Source organism: Drosophila sulfurigaster, chromosome 3 (genome assembly GCF_023558435.1).
Source record: "Drosophila sulfurigaster albostrigata strain 15112-1811.04 chromosome 3, ASM2355843v2, whole genome shotgun sequence".
In the NCBI taxonomy this organism is placed as follows: domain Eukaryota; kingdom Metazoa; phylum Arthropoda; class Insecta; order Diptera; family Drosophilidae; genus Drosophila; species Drosophila sulfurigaster.
In genome coordinates, this window is record NC_084883.1 from 11,404,856 (window position 1) to 11,422,172 (window position 17,317).

At 39.3% G+C, this 17,317-nt stretch overlaps 3 protein-coding genes across 5 annotated transcripts; all 3 read left to right on the top strand.

The window, feature by feature from the left end:
* Window positions 1-421: 421 nt before the first annotated feature.
* LOC133841503 (5-hydroxytryptamine receptor 1F) lies at window positions 422-2,452 on the top strand. The gene is made up of 3 exons (XM_062274035.1): window positions 422-754; window positions 810-1,112; window positions 1,369-2,452. The coding sequence occupies exons 1-3, from the start codon at window positions 437-439 to the stop codon at window positions 2,278-2,280; spliced, it is 1,533 nt and encodes a 510-aa protein (XP_062130019.1). The 5' UTR covers window positions 422-436; the 3' UTR covers window positions 2,281-2,452.
* Window positions 2,453-2,830: 378 nt separating this feature from the next.
* On the top strand, window positions 2,831-10,706 carry LOC133841502 (sphingomyelin phosphodiesterase). Of its 3 annotated transcripts, none has more exons than XM_062274033.1 (8): window positions 2,831-3,357; window positions 7,507-7,737; window positions 7,813-9,115; window positions 9,182-9,390; window positions 9,454-9,533; window positions 9,593-9,807; window positions 9,861-10,046; window positions 10,489-10,706. In XM_062274033.1, exons 2-8 carry the CDS (start codon window positions 7,650-7,652, stop codon window positions 10,544-10,546), a joined length of 2,139 nt encoding a protein of 712 aa, XP_062130017.1. In that variant the 5' UTR covers window positions 2,831-3,357; window positions 7,507-7,649; the 3' UTR covers window positions 10,547-10,706. The 3 variants fall into 3 exon arrangements, with proteins under 3 accessions (XP_062130017.1, XP_062130015.1, XP_062130016.1); XM_062274031.1 differs by lacking the exon at window positions 10,489-10,706 and adding an exon at window positions 10,229-10,454 and having other exon boundaries at window positions 2,832-3,357; XM_062274032.1 differs by lacking the exon at window positions 10,489-10,706 and adding an exon at window positions 10,229-10,454 and having other exon boundaries at window positions 2,832-3,012.
* Window positions 10,707-12,619: 1,913 nt separating this feature from the next.
* Window positions 12,620-16,598, top strand: LOC133845234 (microfibril-associated glycoprotein 4-like). The gene is made up of 3 exons (XM_062279633.1): window positions 12,620-12,740; window positions 15,456-16,300; window positions 16,362-16,598. Exons 1-3 carry the CDS (start codon window positions 12,675-12,677, stop codon window positions 16,480-16,482), a joined length of 1,032 nt encoding a protein of 343 aa, XP_062135617.1. The 5' UTR covers window positions 12,620-12,674; the 3' UTR covers window positions 16,483-16,598.
* Window positions 16,599-17,317: the final 719 nt, after the last annotated feature.

Here is a 17,317-nt window from a genome sequence, read left to right on the forward strand (position 1 = left end):
ATGCATTATATATGCGCTGTATTTTTTGAGGCGACTTCATTAAAAGTTACAAAATATGATAATTAACTAAATAATGTGGACAATAAAATGTGCTATGCAGAGAACCGATAAGGCCAATTCATAATAAGAAATCGACTTGTTTGAATTGAGTTTTGTTTTGTGGATTTTTTTCTTTTCAGTCAAAAAGTATTAGTCAATCGCTCATCGCGTGTTGAGCAATCAGTTAGCTAGGACAAGCGATAGCAATCTAGCTTGGTAGCTAACAGTTAAATGATGGCGATTGATAAGACACTGCGATATCCGTTGATAATTGCGAGCTAACTGCTGAACGGTAGTCGATGTCCCAACATATTATTCACTGCTTAGTTGAACAAAACCCGTTGAACTAGGCAAACATATTCGGAAATCGTTGCATACTTTTAGGGCTGTCCGATAAATGTCGCTGACTCCCTCACTTTGGCTGTCGTTTTCGCTCCCTCGTTATTCTGGCGAATTCGCATATCCGATTGTGCTAATTAAGGATTTGTGCCAACTTCCTGGAAAGCAGCGATGCATCTTCATGGTCCTGGTGGGCATGCTCTTTGCCATCGCCTTCGTGGGTAATATTGGCACCCTTTTTGTGAACAGCAGGCGCAAGCTGAGACCCTTCTTCCGCACCTGTCTCCTGGCACTGGCCTGCAGTGATCTACTCTACTCGTTGAGCTTCACCACTGCCTACGTGGCGCACTTCAATGCCCCGTATCTGGAACTCTGGGTAAGCGGAGTTCCGTCGCAACTCAAGTAAGTTGCTTAACCCTCTTTTATTTCAGACTTTGGGACATTTCATGTGCAGTCTGGTGCCTTTCGTGAACACTGCTACCATTATGTTCAGCAGCCTGGTGCTGGTTGCCATTGCCTCGGATCGTTATATGGCCATCAGGCGGGCAGCATCGGGTATCTGGAATCCGAGTTGGCTCTTCTGCGGATTGTGCGTTGGTGGCATTATGTTGACATCGTTCGTTTGTGCCGTGCCTCTGTTTGTCATCTCGGGTGTTAAGCACATCTATCTGCAGTCCACGGATGAGTTGGTGGTCAGCGAATTGAAATTGGCAAACGTTTGCCTAGGCATGACTGTGAGTTCAATCGAAAGGTTAATACGCAGCTCGAGATAAGCCCAAGAGAAGACGCAATTAAACGTAGTATATATAATTAGATTCTTTATTTTTAGAGAGCAATTTCCAAAGGGGGTTGTTTACGTATGCGTTCCGAATCTCGATTATCAATGGGGTGTTGTTTTTGGAGCTGCGTACTAGTCTTAACATGCCGTTGACATGTGTTTCATATCTTATCAGCTAAACAATTTGCATTTCTATTTATACTTGCGCACAGGGAGTGATTGAAGTCTATAATGTGATACTGCTCAGTCTCATCTTTCTGCCCTGCATTGTGGGCTTCTTCTTTCTCAATGGCACAATTGCACGTCGCCTGTGGCAACGACGTCACTTCCAACAGCAGCAGCAGGAGCAGCAACCGGAGCAGGTGAAGGAGGAGCCACGCTTTGTCTATCTACTGAGCAAGCCAGAGACGACACATGCCATTATGACCTCCTTCAGTGTGGCTGCCTCCTTGGACATCGCAACCAGCAACAGCAACATCATCAGCAACAGCAACAGCAAGTCATCTACGATGCCGCAGCTGAGTCCGGCTGCAGCGGCGCGTGTGGCACGTCATCGACGCATGGTGCATGTGGTAATCCTAATGATGGCCACATTCATGTGCCTGCGTCTCCCTGGTTGGATATTTCTCATTCTGCGGTTATATGGGGCGTTTTCCTCCCCAGTTGAATGGCTACTTTACTTCAGCTTCGGCTTGCTCAACCTGACCAGCAGTGCCCTCAATCCCATTTTCTACACTTTCCTCTCGCAAACCCTTCGCTGCCTCGGAAAGATGAAAGAGCAGTTTCGCAATTTTTTGTGTTGCTGCCCCCACAATCGCGAGAAGCAAGGTGAAATGGACTTGAATCCGGCGATGCCGAAGGAATCAACCGAGCGAAGTCATCGTTGCTTCTGCTGTGGCGTTCAAGTCACTTGGCATTGCTATCCCAAAGCTGGCAAGGTACCGACTGCACCTCAGCTATCACCCGTTGAGGATCACCATGAGAAAACTGATGAGGAAGGCGACGACGAAGATGACGACAGCAATCTGAGCCATTTCACAGGAGTAACAGGCGAGATCTTCACCATCTACAACGAGAAGTCGGTAGCGACGATGCCGAATGCGTCAATGGAATCGAACAGCTGATAAAGCTCGTCATCCATCATACTTGCCCTGATTGTGCTATAATTATGAGTTGAATTATTTAATGCTACAGCTTGTTGTTGACTGTAGCGAAAGCAAAGATGAATAAAGCGAACTGATAGGCTCAATTTTTGTTTTGAAAACAATTGCTATTCTAATTATATGTTAATGTGGCATAATAATATGTTGTAGAACATTTAAAAGTCGTAATTCATAATTATTTCTGAGTCATTTACGTTTAATTTGGCTTATTGTTAACTCTTTAGTAACAACTCATTTTATATGCTTGTATATCATTTTGAACAGTTTCCGTTTTTCCACTTGTTCTTACTTAGATAAGCATCACCCTAATTAATGTCGAGAATTACTGAAGCGAACATACAAGCCAAACAATTCATCACGCTCCTATTGTGAACTTAATGAAATGAGAATATCGAAAGCTTACGCTCTTCAGCGCTCTCTCTTTCGCTCTTTGCCTCTTTGACTCTCTGAACAGCTGTTTGGCTTTGCAAGCTTGACTCGAAAGCTGCCGCCTTTATGTTCAGCTGCAGTTGCTCAGTTGTTGCTTGAGTTTCGTGCTGAGCAGTTGGATTGTAGTTTCCCTCTTTCGGTAAGACAACAAGCGCGCGCGTGTGAACCGACAAAGGCAGCCAGCCAATCGGGTGAAATCTACGACGACACCAACAACAACAACACGGGAACGGTCACGGGGACGGGCGCAGACACAAGCGGCGGGTACGTGTCTCTTCTTTAATCAGTGTTCGTCGCTTCGATAGTTTAGCGCATGCCAAAAGTGTTTTGAAAAGCAGTGAGAAAATTGTAAAATAAATAATGTAAAAATCAAACAAAGCGAAATGTAAATAAATGAGGCCAATCCACAAAAGAGAGTGGCGAATTATGGCACATGGTTTATAAATAGAAAAGCGGCCACAAAAGAAAGAAAAAGTGGCAAAACCAAAATCAAAATACAACAGAAAAATCAAAAACCAAAGCCAACACAACAATCAACTCAAATCAATAGTTTCTTTAGTTTCTCTCGCTTCTGTGTTAATTGAGCAAAGTTCTCTAAATTCATCACAGGTAAAACCATTTAAGATAAAAGTAAACCATAACCCATAACCCAGTCAAAATATAAACCAGTTGTGTTTGTTACACATTTCGCAAGTGAAGGAAAAAAACAACAACAACAACACTTTTCACTTGTCCACAACATGTCGATTTACGCATGCGCAACTGTCGCCTGTCGTCGTTGTCTGTCGGTGTAAAGCTTTTCAGTTAGCTTTTACGTGCAGCTTGCAAAATCTGTATTACGACGTGCTGTCGTCGTCGAGTTGACAGTTCGTAGACTGATCAACTGTTCAACTGTTCATGCTGTCAATCGGTCAACTTGCAGAGCCGCTGTTTCACTTTTCTTGTTCGCTGTGAAACAACCGTTTTGTTTGGCCTCGCATTCTGAAGCTACTGTTCTCGCTCTCCCTCTCTTCCTGTATCTTGTATCTGCCTCTCCCTTTCGCTCACTCTTTTGCTAAGTTCGTTTCACTCTCGCAGTAAATCGACATTTGTCATTCCGTGTGACATACGCAAGTCTTCTTTGGGTCTGGTTACGCAGCGCTTTCATTAGTTTTGGCCGCCTTTGGCAGTTGCTCTTTTGTTTTTAGTCTTCAGTCCGTTTTTGTTTTTGGTTTTGTTTTCCCGTTTTTGTTTCTGTTCCAAACGTGAGTAACTTATCTGCATACTTAATTAGATAGTGCTAACTATTTAAATATAGGCCGACCACAGACTTAGCCAACCACTATCATTCTCGCAAGCTGTCAGTTTCACACCTTCTGACCACATATGAGAAAATTACGAGCACAATCGGAAAATGCAAATCATCTGGTTACATTGGAACGTGACAGAAATCTCTTATCAGCAATTGGATTAATATGGACATTATTGTGATTCCATTTGCGTAATTCTGCCTGCAAAAAAAAAGAAAGTCAAATAAGTGTCTTTCAGGTGCGGCTGAGTTCTAAAAATATTCCAAGAATTTAACAAGTTTCTACATATTGAGGCCACTGAGGTCATTAGCCAAAAGTGAACGGGAATACATAATTAAGAAATATGAAATTAAAAGAATTGCACTTAATTAATGAATACTCATTTCTTAATTATCTTTGTCATTAGCGGCAAAAATGATTATTATGCACTGTCGTTTGTACCACCGCGCATCAGGCAAAAGATATCACTTTTATTTTCACTCTTAATTATTACATATAAGACAAGAAAAGTTAATTTAAGCATTACATGCAGCGTGACGACTGCACCGTTATTTAATAACGACATAAAAAACCGTAAATAAACACTAAGAAACTAAAACAACGAGCTACATAATCGAGTCATAGAGTGTAACTGTGGAACTGGGCTTTGTTCGCTATTTAGCACATTTCTCCATTTGAAACATTTTCAGCCAGAAACAAAATTGTATATACGATAAAGTAAAAAAAAAATAATATATTTTCTAAAGAAAGTGAAAGTTTTTTTTTTTGGGTGTGATTGCCGTACGGAATTTTTGTGCGTTGTTATGTCGAGTGTCTGTTGTCTGTTGTCGCTGGGCTCGATTATAAGCTAATGGATATGGCTTTTCGGCACACGTTGGGTCGCTCGGAGAGCGTGGATTGATTGAACAATGAAAACTCTTAAGGTCTGAGAATCACCGTGACTAATGACTTGATGCTTGTCATAGTGCAAAGTTGACTTCAGTTAAAGGTTTAAGCACTAACCTTTCCCAAAAATGAAAACTGAAAACTAGTTTAGTTCGCATTGTTAGGAAAACTCATGAAATGTTTTCCCAGCACCCATTGTGGTCGATTAGTGCAAAGTTGACTTTAGTTTGTCGCAGACACTTTCGATTTTCGCATAAAACGAAATCACAAGAAACACTAAATAAATATAATGAACAATGAAAGGCCGCGCAATTTTTTCTTGTTTTGTTTTGCTTTTTTTTTTTGCATTTAGTTTCGGACCCTACTATTCACTTATTTCTTATTACACACCATCTCGTTGACGATTTCACTCCATGTGTGAGAGGCCAATGTACCATCATCCCGTGCCCCCCCTCGATCCGCCTACCCCCTTAACCAAAAGTCTGCTGTCTGGTCGGCACCACACAACAAAACACAACACAACACGGTATGCCAATTACCCATTACGATGCGAGTAAGCACATGCTGCGCGGCATTGGGACAAACCGAACCAAGACCAAGTCACCGAATCACACCCGAGTGTTGCCCCCGGCACCCCGAGTGTTGCCCCCGCCCCTTGCAGAGCGAGACAGCGAGTTCATTGAAATTATGCATATTGTGCGCACACAATAAACAGACACAAATGGTCTTAAGGTTATCTGTTGGACGTTGTTGCAAACAAATCAATTTGTATAGCGATCCAACATCGGGCTATCATGTGACGCTCCCATCTGGGCATTATTGCTGCGACACGGTTTGCAGCGGTTAAAGGTGGATTACAAAAACAAACAACAAGTACTCTTTACTATATTTTGATTAAATCAACACAAAGTATGTCAAGCATGGATTAATCAACAAATTCATTTGTTGTTTTTCTTATGGTTCAATTTGAATTTCATTCTTAAGAATCAGCATAATCCCTTCCAGTTAAACATTTTGTTTGCAAGTATTGCAACTATTTATTTGCAATAATAATAACATTTCTCTGACTGACACAAAGGGAAGTATTGTAATTGCAATATGACGCTGTTTCGAGTAACTACACAAATATTTCCATTGCAATTTCTTTGACGATTGTGTGATTTGTGAAATATGAATATTTCACTGTGGGTTCATTGGGCAATGCAGTTTGTCATCGAGCAGAAACTTCTGGCCTTTAGGGGATGCAAAATCAATTTGTCAATTTCTGTTAAGGGCGAACGCGTATTCAAACTTTGACAGCACTTAAAAACTCGTTAACTGCATGTGTCAGGCATGTTTAGCCACCCACAACACACACACACACACACTAGCAACCGTTTTTGGAATGTGGAATGTCATTTGATGAGCGTGTGTGTGCGGTTGCAATGCCATTACTGCAACTGCAACACTTTTGTTTAACTAAAATGATTTATGTGATGTGCGTTTGTTTTCTTTCCGTTTCTATTCCTATTTGACACGTGTTTACCTAAACAAGTCAACCGATTACCTATAACAAAATATGTTAGCATCAGAAAGATTAATCTTTGATTAAATTTCCAAACATTATGCTACTGTCTCTAAATTTGGGATTCGAGAGAGTACTATGGAAATAAATATGCTTTTGTTTTCTTTTTGATCTTACTCCATTGGCATCTGTTTACTTAAATGAGTCAACCGATTACCACCTACAAAATACCATCATAGAGATTAAACTATGATTAATAAATTTCTTTCCTGTCCCATAAATTCATAGTGATCTTCTTACCTAATATAAAGCTAAACGGTCTTTAGTTTCGGTATTCGAGAGAGTACTATAGCAATTAATCAATGTTTACATTTAAAAAGGTTGTTGATAAGCATTGAGTGGGTGAAAGCGGATTGAGCTTGGTTTCAAAGATCAATGGACTCTTTATTTTCTTACTAAGTTAATTATTATCAAAGTTTTTAATAATAATACTATAATATATAATAGATACTAATATTTATCAAAGTCATCAAGTTTAATATCCATGTAAACAGGAATAATACTAATACGCAATTCGTTTTGCTTATGCTGTTAATATTAAATCATTATGATTTTAATATATTATGGTATTTTAAGGTATATTTTATTTGAATTAAGTATTTTGAAGTGAAATGGTATTATTTTGTGTTTTAGTGTGATATTTTTATGGCGAGTGCTTTTAATTTTTGTCCTAGTTTTGAACTCTCAAATAAGTAGAGAATTTTAAATCGTTCCATCTTCACAACGATCATATGCTGACCTCAAAACACTTTCTTTTTTGCAACGTTGCATTCCGTGGTTCTTAATGCTTAAAGATATAGAAAAGCACTTCATAAGTGCGTCCATAGTGGCCAAGATTTCAATGACATGACAATAAGGGAGGACCAACCAACATATACATATTATATCTACATAACATACATGTCATACTTTATATATGAACATTAACGATACACAGCGTAAACAAGTTTATCACATTTCATGATCGCTTATGTTTCGTCTTTCCTTTTTATTGGTTTTTGTGTAACACACAAAATGTAGGTCAAGTGGGGCTACCTCTGTGAATACCTGGCTGGGCCGGCGAAGCAGCAGACACTGTGAATTGAGCAGCGGCTAGTGTGAGTCTGAGTCTGAGTCTGCAGAGAGAGCACAGCCAGCAGCTGAGGCTGCAGACGAGGCAAGTTATGACACCGACACAGCAGATGGTCAACCGGCAAATCTGCTGGCTCATTGCGGCACTTGCGATTGCAGCAGGTCTTACAGTTATCGAAGGTAAGTATTCGGGGGCAACTGGGGAAGGGAAATTCTACACCACTTCTCAACACGGCATTTTCAACAATCCAACAGGTCTGCCCTTTCTCTACACAAATGCGCGGGCGCCGATCAACTGGACAGAGCCAGAGCTGGACGACTGGCGTATTGAGGTGCAACCTCGAAGCATAATCCCGCATGTGGAGCTCAAGTATCATGCTAACCGAACCAACAGCGAACCCTCCGACAGCGATGCCGAGTTCCTCGAGAGGCTGCGCGCTCTCAAGAGGAATCGCACCTCGGCACGAATGTTGTGGTACGATGCCACGGCTGGAGATGGACTGACTTATCCACCGTTTGTGGATAAGGCACTGAAGCTGTTTAACCTCAAGCAGGTGGCATTCGAAATCGAGAACAGCGTCATGTCGAAGGTGTCCTGCACGGCATGCAAGGCAGGGGCTGGACTGCTGCAACACTACATCAAATCCGGCAAAACGGAAGCGGAGCTCATGAAGATGATCGCTCAATACTGCACTAATCTGAGCATACAGAGTCCTCGAGTATGCGAGGGCGTGGCCCAACTCTTTGGCAGCGAGGTCATCTATGTACTGCAGCGTGTCAATCTCGGTCCCGATGAGCTCTGCAGCTTTATTATTGGCGATGGCTGCGGCGATGTCTACAATCCCTACCATGAGTGGGAGGTTATATTCCCCCCAGTACCGAAGCCTCCCCGCCTATCTGAACTGCCCATACCCATGGAAGCGGCTCCGTTCTTCAAGGTCCTACACATCTCCGACACCCACTACGATCCGCACTACGTCGAGGGTGCGAATGCGGATTGTAATGAGCCGCTTTGCTGCCGCCTGAGCAGTGGTCGAGCTGCGAATCCCAATGCTGCGGCTGGCAAGTGGGGAGACTACAGGAAGTGCGATACACCCAAGCGAACGGTGGACAATATGCTGGCTCACATCGCTGAGACGCACAAGGACATTGATTACATTCTGTGGACGGGGGATCTGCCACCTCACGATGTTTGGAATCAGACGAAGCAGGAAAATCTGGAGATCATTAAGGAGACGGTTAAGCAGATGACTGAGAAATTCCCTGGCATTCCCATTTTTCCGGCCCTGGGCAATCACGAGAGTGCTCCGGTGAATAGTTTCCCTCCACCCTATGTTAACCAGGTTGACATATCGATCAACTGGCTGTACGATGAGCTCGATGTCCAGTGGCGTCGTTGGCTGCCTCAAAGTGTTTCCCATACGGTGCGACGAGGTGCCTTCTATTCGGTGCTGGTACGTCCTGGATTCCGCATCATTTCGCTCAACATGAACTACTGCAACAACAAGAACTGGTGGCTGCTCCTCAACTCCACGGATCCGGCAACGGAGCTGCAATGGTAAGAATACTTGAAGTCTATAGTTGACTTTAGATCTTACTCCATCTTAACTCTCTCTCGACTCAGGTTCATCTATGAGCTGCAGAGTGCCGAGTTCTCCAATGAGAAAGTTCACGTTATAGGCCACATACCTCCCGGACACTCGGACTGCTTGAAAGTCTGGTCACGTAACTTCTACAAGATCATCTCACGCTATGAGAGCACAATCACGGCACAGTTTTATGGCCACACGCACTTTGATGAGTTTGAAATGTTCTACGATCCTCATGATCTGAGTAAGTTGTCGAATTGGGGATCATTTTAAATTGAATTCATTTATTTACCCGTTCTGTTTTCAGCTCATCCCAACAGCATCGCCTACATCGGACCCTCTGTATCGCCGTACTATGATTTGAATCCCGGATATCGCATCTACTACGTAAGAACTGAAATATTGAATTAATTTAAAGCCAGTAATTTAATGACATTGGATTTTAGGTGGACGGTGATCATGATATGACGACTCGCCTAGTTATTGATCATGAATCATGGATCATGAATCTGAAGGAAGCAAATCTGTACGGTTACCCGATCTGGTATAAACTTTACACCGCAAGGGCTGCTTACAACATGAAGGCTCTGAGACCCAGTGATTGGGACAAGCTTCTCAATGAATTGACGGACAATCAGGAACTATTTGAGATGTACTACAAGTATGTAAGCTGACGTAATTAAATGCTCAGATATTAATAGCTCCATTCATTAGAAACTACTGGAAGAACTCACCGGCTCGACCCACCTGCGATGCTGAGTGCAAAAAGCGAATGCTATGCGATTGCAAGAGCGGAAGATCACATGATCGTCGGCATTTCTGCGCCGATGTCGAGTCCAAGATCGATGAAGGTTCCTCGAAGTCATGGAAGTCCTGGTTCTATCGCGGCCTAACCAATTCGTATGTATCGTCTAGATAGAATCATTTATGTGCTTCGTCCGTGTCCATTGTTGTTGTTGGTGTATTTGGGTTGTTGTTTGTGCTTAAGCTGTGTTGGTTGTTGCTTGTTGCTTGTTGTTCACTGTAAGATCGTGCAATTAATTCATTTCTTTCTCCTTGGTTTGGGCTTACACTTGAAGCAGCGTTGAAGAGACTACACCACAACCGGAAATTGAGAACAGTAATTGGGAGCCATTGGATGTGGTCTTTGGCACATTTGGTTAAGGTTGCACACAAACACTATGTAAATATTTTGATATAAGTATATTTTATAGCCTAACTTGGTTGAAGGTTGCTTACTTATATATTAAGCTTTAATGTTTTTGACACATTTAATATAAAACTGACAATAAATGACCATATATTGTACGTCCTTCGCACTTGCCACATCTCTTTGAAACAGTTACAGCCTGATTTCATCGATTACTTACCTGCCCAAGTATCTGCTGGGCTATGGCTGAGCAAGTATTCCCCGCTTTCGTCACATTCGGACCAGGTCAATGGAACATCCAGTCAACTGCGAGTCAAAGCATATCGAATCAGTGCAAATTTCAACAACTACACAATAAGTTTACTATGTGATAATTAGTAATTAAACTAAACTAACTACCCATATACATATATGATTACGTTAATGTTTATGATTATGTCAACATTTATGTCTACGCAATGCCCTGTGGCTCAACAACCGACTGCCTCTAGACTCTCCAGCCCCTTCATACTCACAGAGTCAAAGAACAATAGTCATTAAATTAGTCTCGTCATCATCGTCACCGTCGTCATCAGAATCTTCGTCATCGTGGGCGTCGTCATCGAATTCCCAATGCCAGCTCATTGATTGCTCACTTTTGATTTGAAAGGACGCCAGTTGAACAAAAAGTAATGAAAATATGGAACAAATTATTTAGTAGTCTTTTTAGAATTAATTAATACAAATTAAGATAGTCTTATTCGTAAATAAAGTGCAATTAATTTAATGAGATTAAAACTAATGTTTCTTTACTGGACAGACAAATAAAATTTTTATGAAACAATGAAATTCAAATGTAACGTTCACTTAAAAGAGTAGTGCTGTAAAATACCGTTGTTATAACAGTGCACCGCGTTGCGCACGCTTCATAGAGCTTTAACAGCTACAGCTGTTTTAACATTCTAGCATTTCACCTAAGCGGCAAAGTGGTGAATTCGAATTTATATTCAAACTCCTCGAGTGAGGTGAATTGCTGCTGTAACGGATAAAATACTGTAAATATAATTTTTCGCTCGGTGTTCTTTTTTTGTTTTGTTTATTTATTAAAGTAATATGTTAATTCAATTTTAATATGAGTATACTTGGTATATAAAAGAGTCATCAAGTTATTTAAATATAAATAAATTGAAAACATTAAAATAAATTTTAAACTTTATAATATTGAAATCATTTTAAAAATCAAAGTAGTGAGCGTCGTATATTCAATACTTGGATTGTTGATTTGGTGTTTTTGGTCTATTTAAGTTATGGTCAATTTTAAGTTATGATGTCAAGAAACTAGCGAAGAATTTTGGAAAATTAAAAAAAAAAAATTATGGAAATGTCATGAGCCTATGTCGAAATTGTAAATTGCCATTTTCTGTAGAAAAACAACAATGAATCTATGGCTTAATAAAAGTAGAATGCATCTCTCGCAATTTTAAAAGAAATAAATTGAAAGACGAGACATGTATTCTGACCAGTGATGAAAGAGGGAATTAAAGAGCTGTTAACTTGCAGTTAACTACAAATTTCATCAAAGTATTTTGAAAATGAAAAACCGGTCTAATTTTTAAGTTAGGGTCATATTGACATATTGCCAGAAGTCGATGAACAACGTATGGATAACTAAGTGGGTTAGATTTATATCGTTTGATAATTGACAAATAATTTATACATTTTTTTAATTATTCATAGAGTTTAGTTGAATATTGATAGTGCTAAGATACTTAATAGTTTTCTCTATATAATTTTAAATCATCAAAAGTAGTTTTTTCTTAATGTCGACAGCTCATAGCCGAAGTTAAATAATCAAATTAATAATAAATATCTCCAATTTGAATATTTATAGAAACTGTCAGAATCAATTCAATTATGGTTGTATGCATTTATAATGTTTTCCTTGAAATAACTTCAATTTATTTTACAATAATAATTTAATTTTCTCTTATAAAAAAAAGAATTAAAATTCAAGACACAGTGTACAGTGAAATTTCTATAAGATGGGTGTGAACCTTCGCACACTTTTTGTATGTATGACAACCAAAGCGATTGCCGCATAAGATGTGTTCACCGGAAGGGGTCCACTTGATAGACTTGTCCGGTGTTTCATATACTTGCACAGCACTTCAACACAATAGAAATATTTATATAAAAAGATGCTACACATGAGGGTTAGTGAATCTATAATTGTATTATTGACGTTTAATGACAATCTGATTGAAACGTTTATTATGAGCTTATAGTATAAACTGTAAACTTCTAAGCATTTATTATTTGACGCTAATCTAATTTTTTCAGTTCATTTTCAGCTTTTGTAAAGTCAAGTTAGCTGCTAAAGTAGTGCGAATTCAAGTAAAATGTTTTTTAAATATATTTTGCTGGTGTTTCTTGCTTTTGCAATTAAAAAGTCTTCCTGTGAATCGGTAAGTGAGCGTGTATTAAGTGATATTTCAGTAGATTAGTTAAAAATTGCATTTATTTGTCAGCTGATAAGCGGTCACTTAGCGCTCAATTGCGCTGTTGCTGCTGCTGCTCGTTCTCAGTCAAGCCAGACTATATATAGACAATCTGATAGTCATGCATTCATGCATTGAGGCATTCATCTGACTCATTTGATTCGTTTTAATTTGGACAAAGAATAGAAGGGGAGGGGAGGAAGTTGCCTTTATTATGTGTGTCCAAGGACAATGAAAATGGGCCAGCGAACTAGCAAAACACATTTTGATTACTCCACGTATAGTAACTAAGCAGGATGCGCAGAGTGCAAAAGGACCACTATAACATGGCAAAGGGAAAGGGAAAGGGCGAGGACTCAGGACCCATTCTCACATTCACAAGTTTGTTGTGTCAACCCGCTGCTTGGTTTTGCTTGAGTTGCGTGCGTGTTTTCCCGCATTGTAGATAAGACACGCTACGCAGCGCAGTCGCCGTTGCCGTCGACGTCAGATGCGATGCCAACGTCGACGGCGACGTCATCACCTTGTGTCTGCCAATGCATGAGTGGGTGTTTCGTATGTGTGTGTGTGAGTGTGTGTGCGAGTGCCGGCATGGCTTGTGGGTGCTTCCCCGGCAGCTTGTCATTATCCCTTTGTCACATACAAACACATGCATACACACCAACGTCAACATACACACTTACACGCTGAGCAAGCAAAACAATTCCGTTTACATTTCCCACATTCCTCATACGCCCCCTCGCCACACCCCAAAGCACACACATACACACACACACACGCACGCCCAACCAAAATTCGTGCGGAGCGCACCGCTTTTTTGCTTTGCATACTTTTCAGAGGCGCTGCTGTTGTTGCTGTTGTTGTTGCTGTTGCTGGGAACCGCACACATGTGCGACAAACAAACAACAAGCAGCAACAACAACAACAACAACAATAGCAACAACAACGGCAACAGCATCAATAACATCAACAGCAAACAGCTACGAAATGCGTGCAAATTTTTAGAAAAATATACAAACACATCAGAGCGAGAGTCGGGCATTATCTCATGCAGCAGGCAGCGCACACAGAACGATCCGATGACGATGCCAATGCCGCTTAAATGGCGCTTAACATATTTGATTTTTTGTTTGTTGTTTATTATTATTATTGCTATTGCTGCTGCTGCTGTTGTTGTTGTCAGCATTGTTTGCTCTGTTGCTTATGCGGCGCTGAAAAATTTATTTGTGCAATTCAACAAATCGCAGCACTTAACCCCTTACTAGCAATGATTTCTAGAAATCGGGAAAGAACTAGTTCATTTATATTGCACATCTACTATTTAAATATTCTAGTGTTCACAAGTGTTCATTGGAAACACGAGGTGTTATTTCATTATTTATGACAAGTAAGAAAGCTACAGTCGAGTGTGCTCGACTGTGAGATACCCGCTACCCATTTTGAATAAAAGCAATATATTTTGCGGTATTATTTTCAAAATATACCGAAAATACTACAAAATACTAAAAATAAACCAAATGGTAAATTTAGTATATCGATATAGTACCGCATTCAAAATAAACCATAGGCGGCTCAATATACCAGATTGTCAGCCAAAGCAACTAAGACCCCTAGTAAGTAGGAGTTTTTCCCCATACAAAAGTATTTCTTTAATAGCTCCGACAATTTTTATCTGATCGCAACCAAATATTCAGGAATCACAACTACTATAATTATTATTGTATAAAATTCGCGTTAAATTCTAGCTTTAAAATTAATCTTGTTATTCGATTTTTGTTGATTTGTGGGGGCGGAAGTGGGCGTGGCAAAAATTTTAATCAAACTTGATCTGCGTGCAAACATAACAAATGCTGTTCAAATATATAATATATTATAGCTCTATCTCTTATAGTCTCTGAGATTCAGTGTTTCATACGGACAGACGGACGGACAGACGGACAGACACACAGAAAGACAAGGCTAGATCGTCACGGCTGTTGATGCTGATCAAGAATATATATCAAGAATATATATATATATATATACTTCGGAGTATAGGGTCGGAGATGCCTTCTTCTAACTGTTACATACATTTCCTGCCGGCACAAAGTCATAATACCCTTCTACCCCTATATGGGTAGCGGGTATAAAAAGCAAGACTGTGAGATACCCACTAACCGTTAAAAGACAAACGATATTTACATTTAAATATATATATTTGATATATATAAATATATAACTAGTGCTGTTAGGTAGAATTATAGAATTATACCAAATTAATACATCGAAAAAATACTGAAATATATATTAGAGGAGATGTATATTTGATATATTGAAATAACAAGTGCTGAAGGAGAATTATAGCGCTATATCCTATAGTTTATACACGGATAAGCAAACGGATGGACAGACCGACATGGCTTTTTCGGCTTAGTTATTAACTCTGACCAATAATACATAGGTATACGTTATGAGGTAAAAAACAACCTGCTGACACAAAGATATAAAGCTATTATACCCTATAGATTGGAGATATAAATATCCATAGTACAAGTAACCCCAGACTATTCGTCATTCTATTCTTTCAGTCTGTCTGTCTGTGATAATAACTACTAGTTAGATTAACCTAGTTTAGTTTTCATTCCGCAAATGAACTTTACTGCAAATGTCTAACAATTTTGTACCACTCCATCAAATATTTAGTTTTGCCATAACACAAAAAAACTGGAATCTGAGTGCGCATCATATTGCTACGAGGCTTGCAAACCTTTGCTCCAAATGGCACCCGAATGCTATCGGAAAGATGCGGAGATAACCAAACTAAAGGATCAGGTGGCAGAGCTACGGAAGCAGTTAGCAGTCCAGGAGGCAAAGGATTCCCTCTGTATAAGCCAAAGATCAGTTGTATCGGAAATTAAAGCGCTTTTCGACAAATGCTCAATGCCGGATAAGATAAAAGACACAACTCCGAAGCTCAAAGCTGAGACTGTTTTGAAAGAAACTAAAGTTACAGAAGTGACGCAATTCAAAAGTGAATTTAATGAATCGATTAGTTATCCCGACAACTGTGAACAATCAACGGGCATAAAAACTATACAAGTAGCCGGAATATTAAGACCCTTTCAGGTATTCTGTGATAATATAACAAACGATTTTCCTTGGATTGTCATGCAGCGTCGAGTTGGAAGAACTGTTGACTTTAATAACTATTGGTTAAATTATGTCAATGGCTTTGGAGACATCAATGGTAGCTATTTTATAGGATTGGAGAAAGTCTTCAGACTCACATACACACAACCCTACGAATTGTACATTCACCTGGAAGCCTTCGATGGTACGATCGGCCATGCAAGATATAAGCACTTCTTAATATCCCGTGAAGCTGGCCAGTATCGACTATCTCAGCTGGGAAATTTTACTGGTGACGTATATGATGCAATGTCAGACTATCTGAATGCAAAATTTTTCACATTTAATAATGATAGTCGCGATAGATGTGCTACCAAGATGTCAAGTGCTTGGTGGTACAAAAGCTGCAATATTTCAAGGTGAGTATTGTTATTATGCTGAAATCTACATAATCTAGTATGTGATCTTCATTTTGTTTAGCAATCTGAACGGGCGATACTCTGATTTTGAAATTAATAACGCCTACGGCATTTGGTGGAAGAACTTCAGTGGAGGTCATACTTTAAAGTCGGTTAAAATGTTGATTAGGCCAGCGCATTAAATGGCCTCACAGTGGCTCGAATCCGCAAAGCTCTATGCAAAGAATCACAACCTTCGAATTATCTAAAATGTGAGAATAATACTATTGTAGCGTATCATAAAACATACAGAATTTGAATGTCTTATTATAATTAAATTGTTGAACTTAAAACAATAAATTTAAACAATGTTCATGAATATTGTAGAACCTTAAAATTATATTTGAAATAAAGAAATCTTGTTGAATAATTTATCAATTATTGTACGTGGAGTATATTTTAAATGTTATAGTATACCGAACATACCATTTAATGAGAGAGACAATGCAGGTTGTCTATGCGTGTAAAACACTGAATTTTAGAGACTATAGGAGATAGAATTATATTAACCGCAATTTATTAACTGTTGCGCGTAGATTCAAATTAAATTTTAACCCTGAACACTTCTGGCCCAATAAATCAAAAAATCCGATTAGCATTTGATATTTTCAACCTAGTGACGGTTTATAAATAAAGTTTATATGATTCCGGTTTTGGTTAAGATCGGATTAAAAACTGTAGAATTAATTTAGCAAATATTATAATTTCATATGCCAAAAATAAACAATTTCTGCAGGGTCTTTGGATTTGCTTTGATTAATAATCTGGACTATTTTAAACTTTTACTTGTATTAATAATAATATAATAGCCCTAAATATATTATTCAGCTTACTTATCTGGTATACGTTAGAATAATACTTTTCTGATTTCACTGAAAATGGGTAGCGCATATATACAATAATAACTATAGTCTTTATGATTTCTAAAAATTTTACGAGCAATCTGGTATATTTTAATGAATGCAGTACTATATTTAT

Coding starts and splice junctions, on each gene's coding strand:
- LOC133841503 (XM_062274035.1), top strand. CDS start 437: ATGTCGCTGACTCCCTCACTTTGGCTGTCGTTTTCGCTCCCTCGTTAT. Junction 755..809: donor CCCCGTATCTGGAACTCTGG/GTAAGCGGAGTT, acceptor CTTTTATTTCAG/ACTTTGGGACATTTCATGTG. Junction 1,113..1,368: donor ACGTTTGCCTAGGCATGACT/GTGAGTTCAATC, acceptor ACTTGCGCACAG/GGAGTGATTGAAGTCTATAA.
- LOC133845234 (XM_062279633.1), top strand. CDS start 12,675: ATGTTTTTTAAATATATTTTGCTGGTGTTTCTTGCTTTTGCAATTAAA. Junction 12,741..15,455: donor AAAAGTCTTCCTGTGAATCG/GTAAGTGAGCGT, acceptor TCAAATATTTAG/TTTTGCCATAACACAAAAAA. Junction 16,301..16,361: donor AAAAGCTGCAATATTTCAAG/GTGAGTATTGTT, acceptor CATTTTGTTTAG/CAATCTGAACGGGCGATACT.
- LOC133841502 (XM_062274031.1), top strand. CDS start 7,650: ATGACACCGACACAGCAGATGGTCAACCGGCAAATCTGCTGGCTCATT. Junction 9,534..9,592: donor CCGGATATCGCATCTACTAC/GTAAGAACTGAA, acceptor ATTGGATTTTAG/GTGGACGGTGATCATGATAT. Junction 10,047..10,228: donor TATCGCGGCCTAACCAATTC/GTATGTATCGTC, acceptor CACTTGAAGCAG/CGTTGAAGAGACTACACCAC.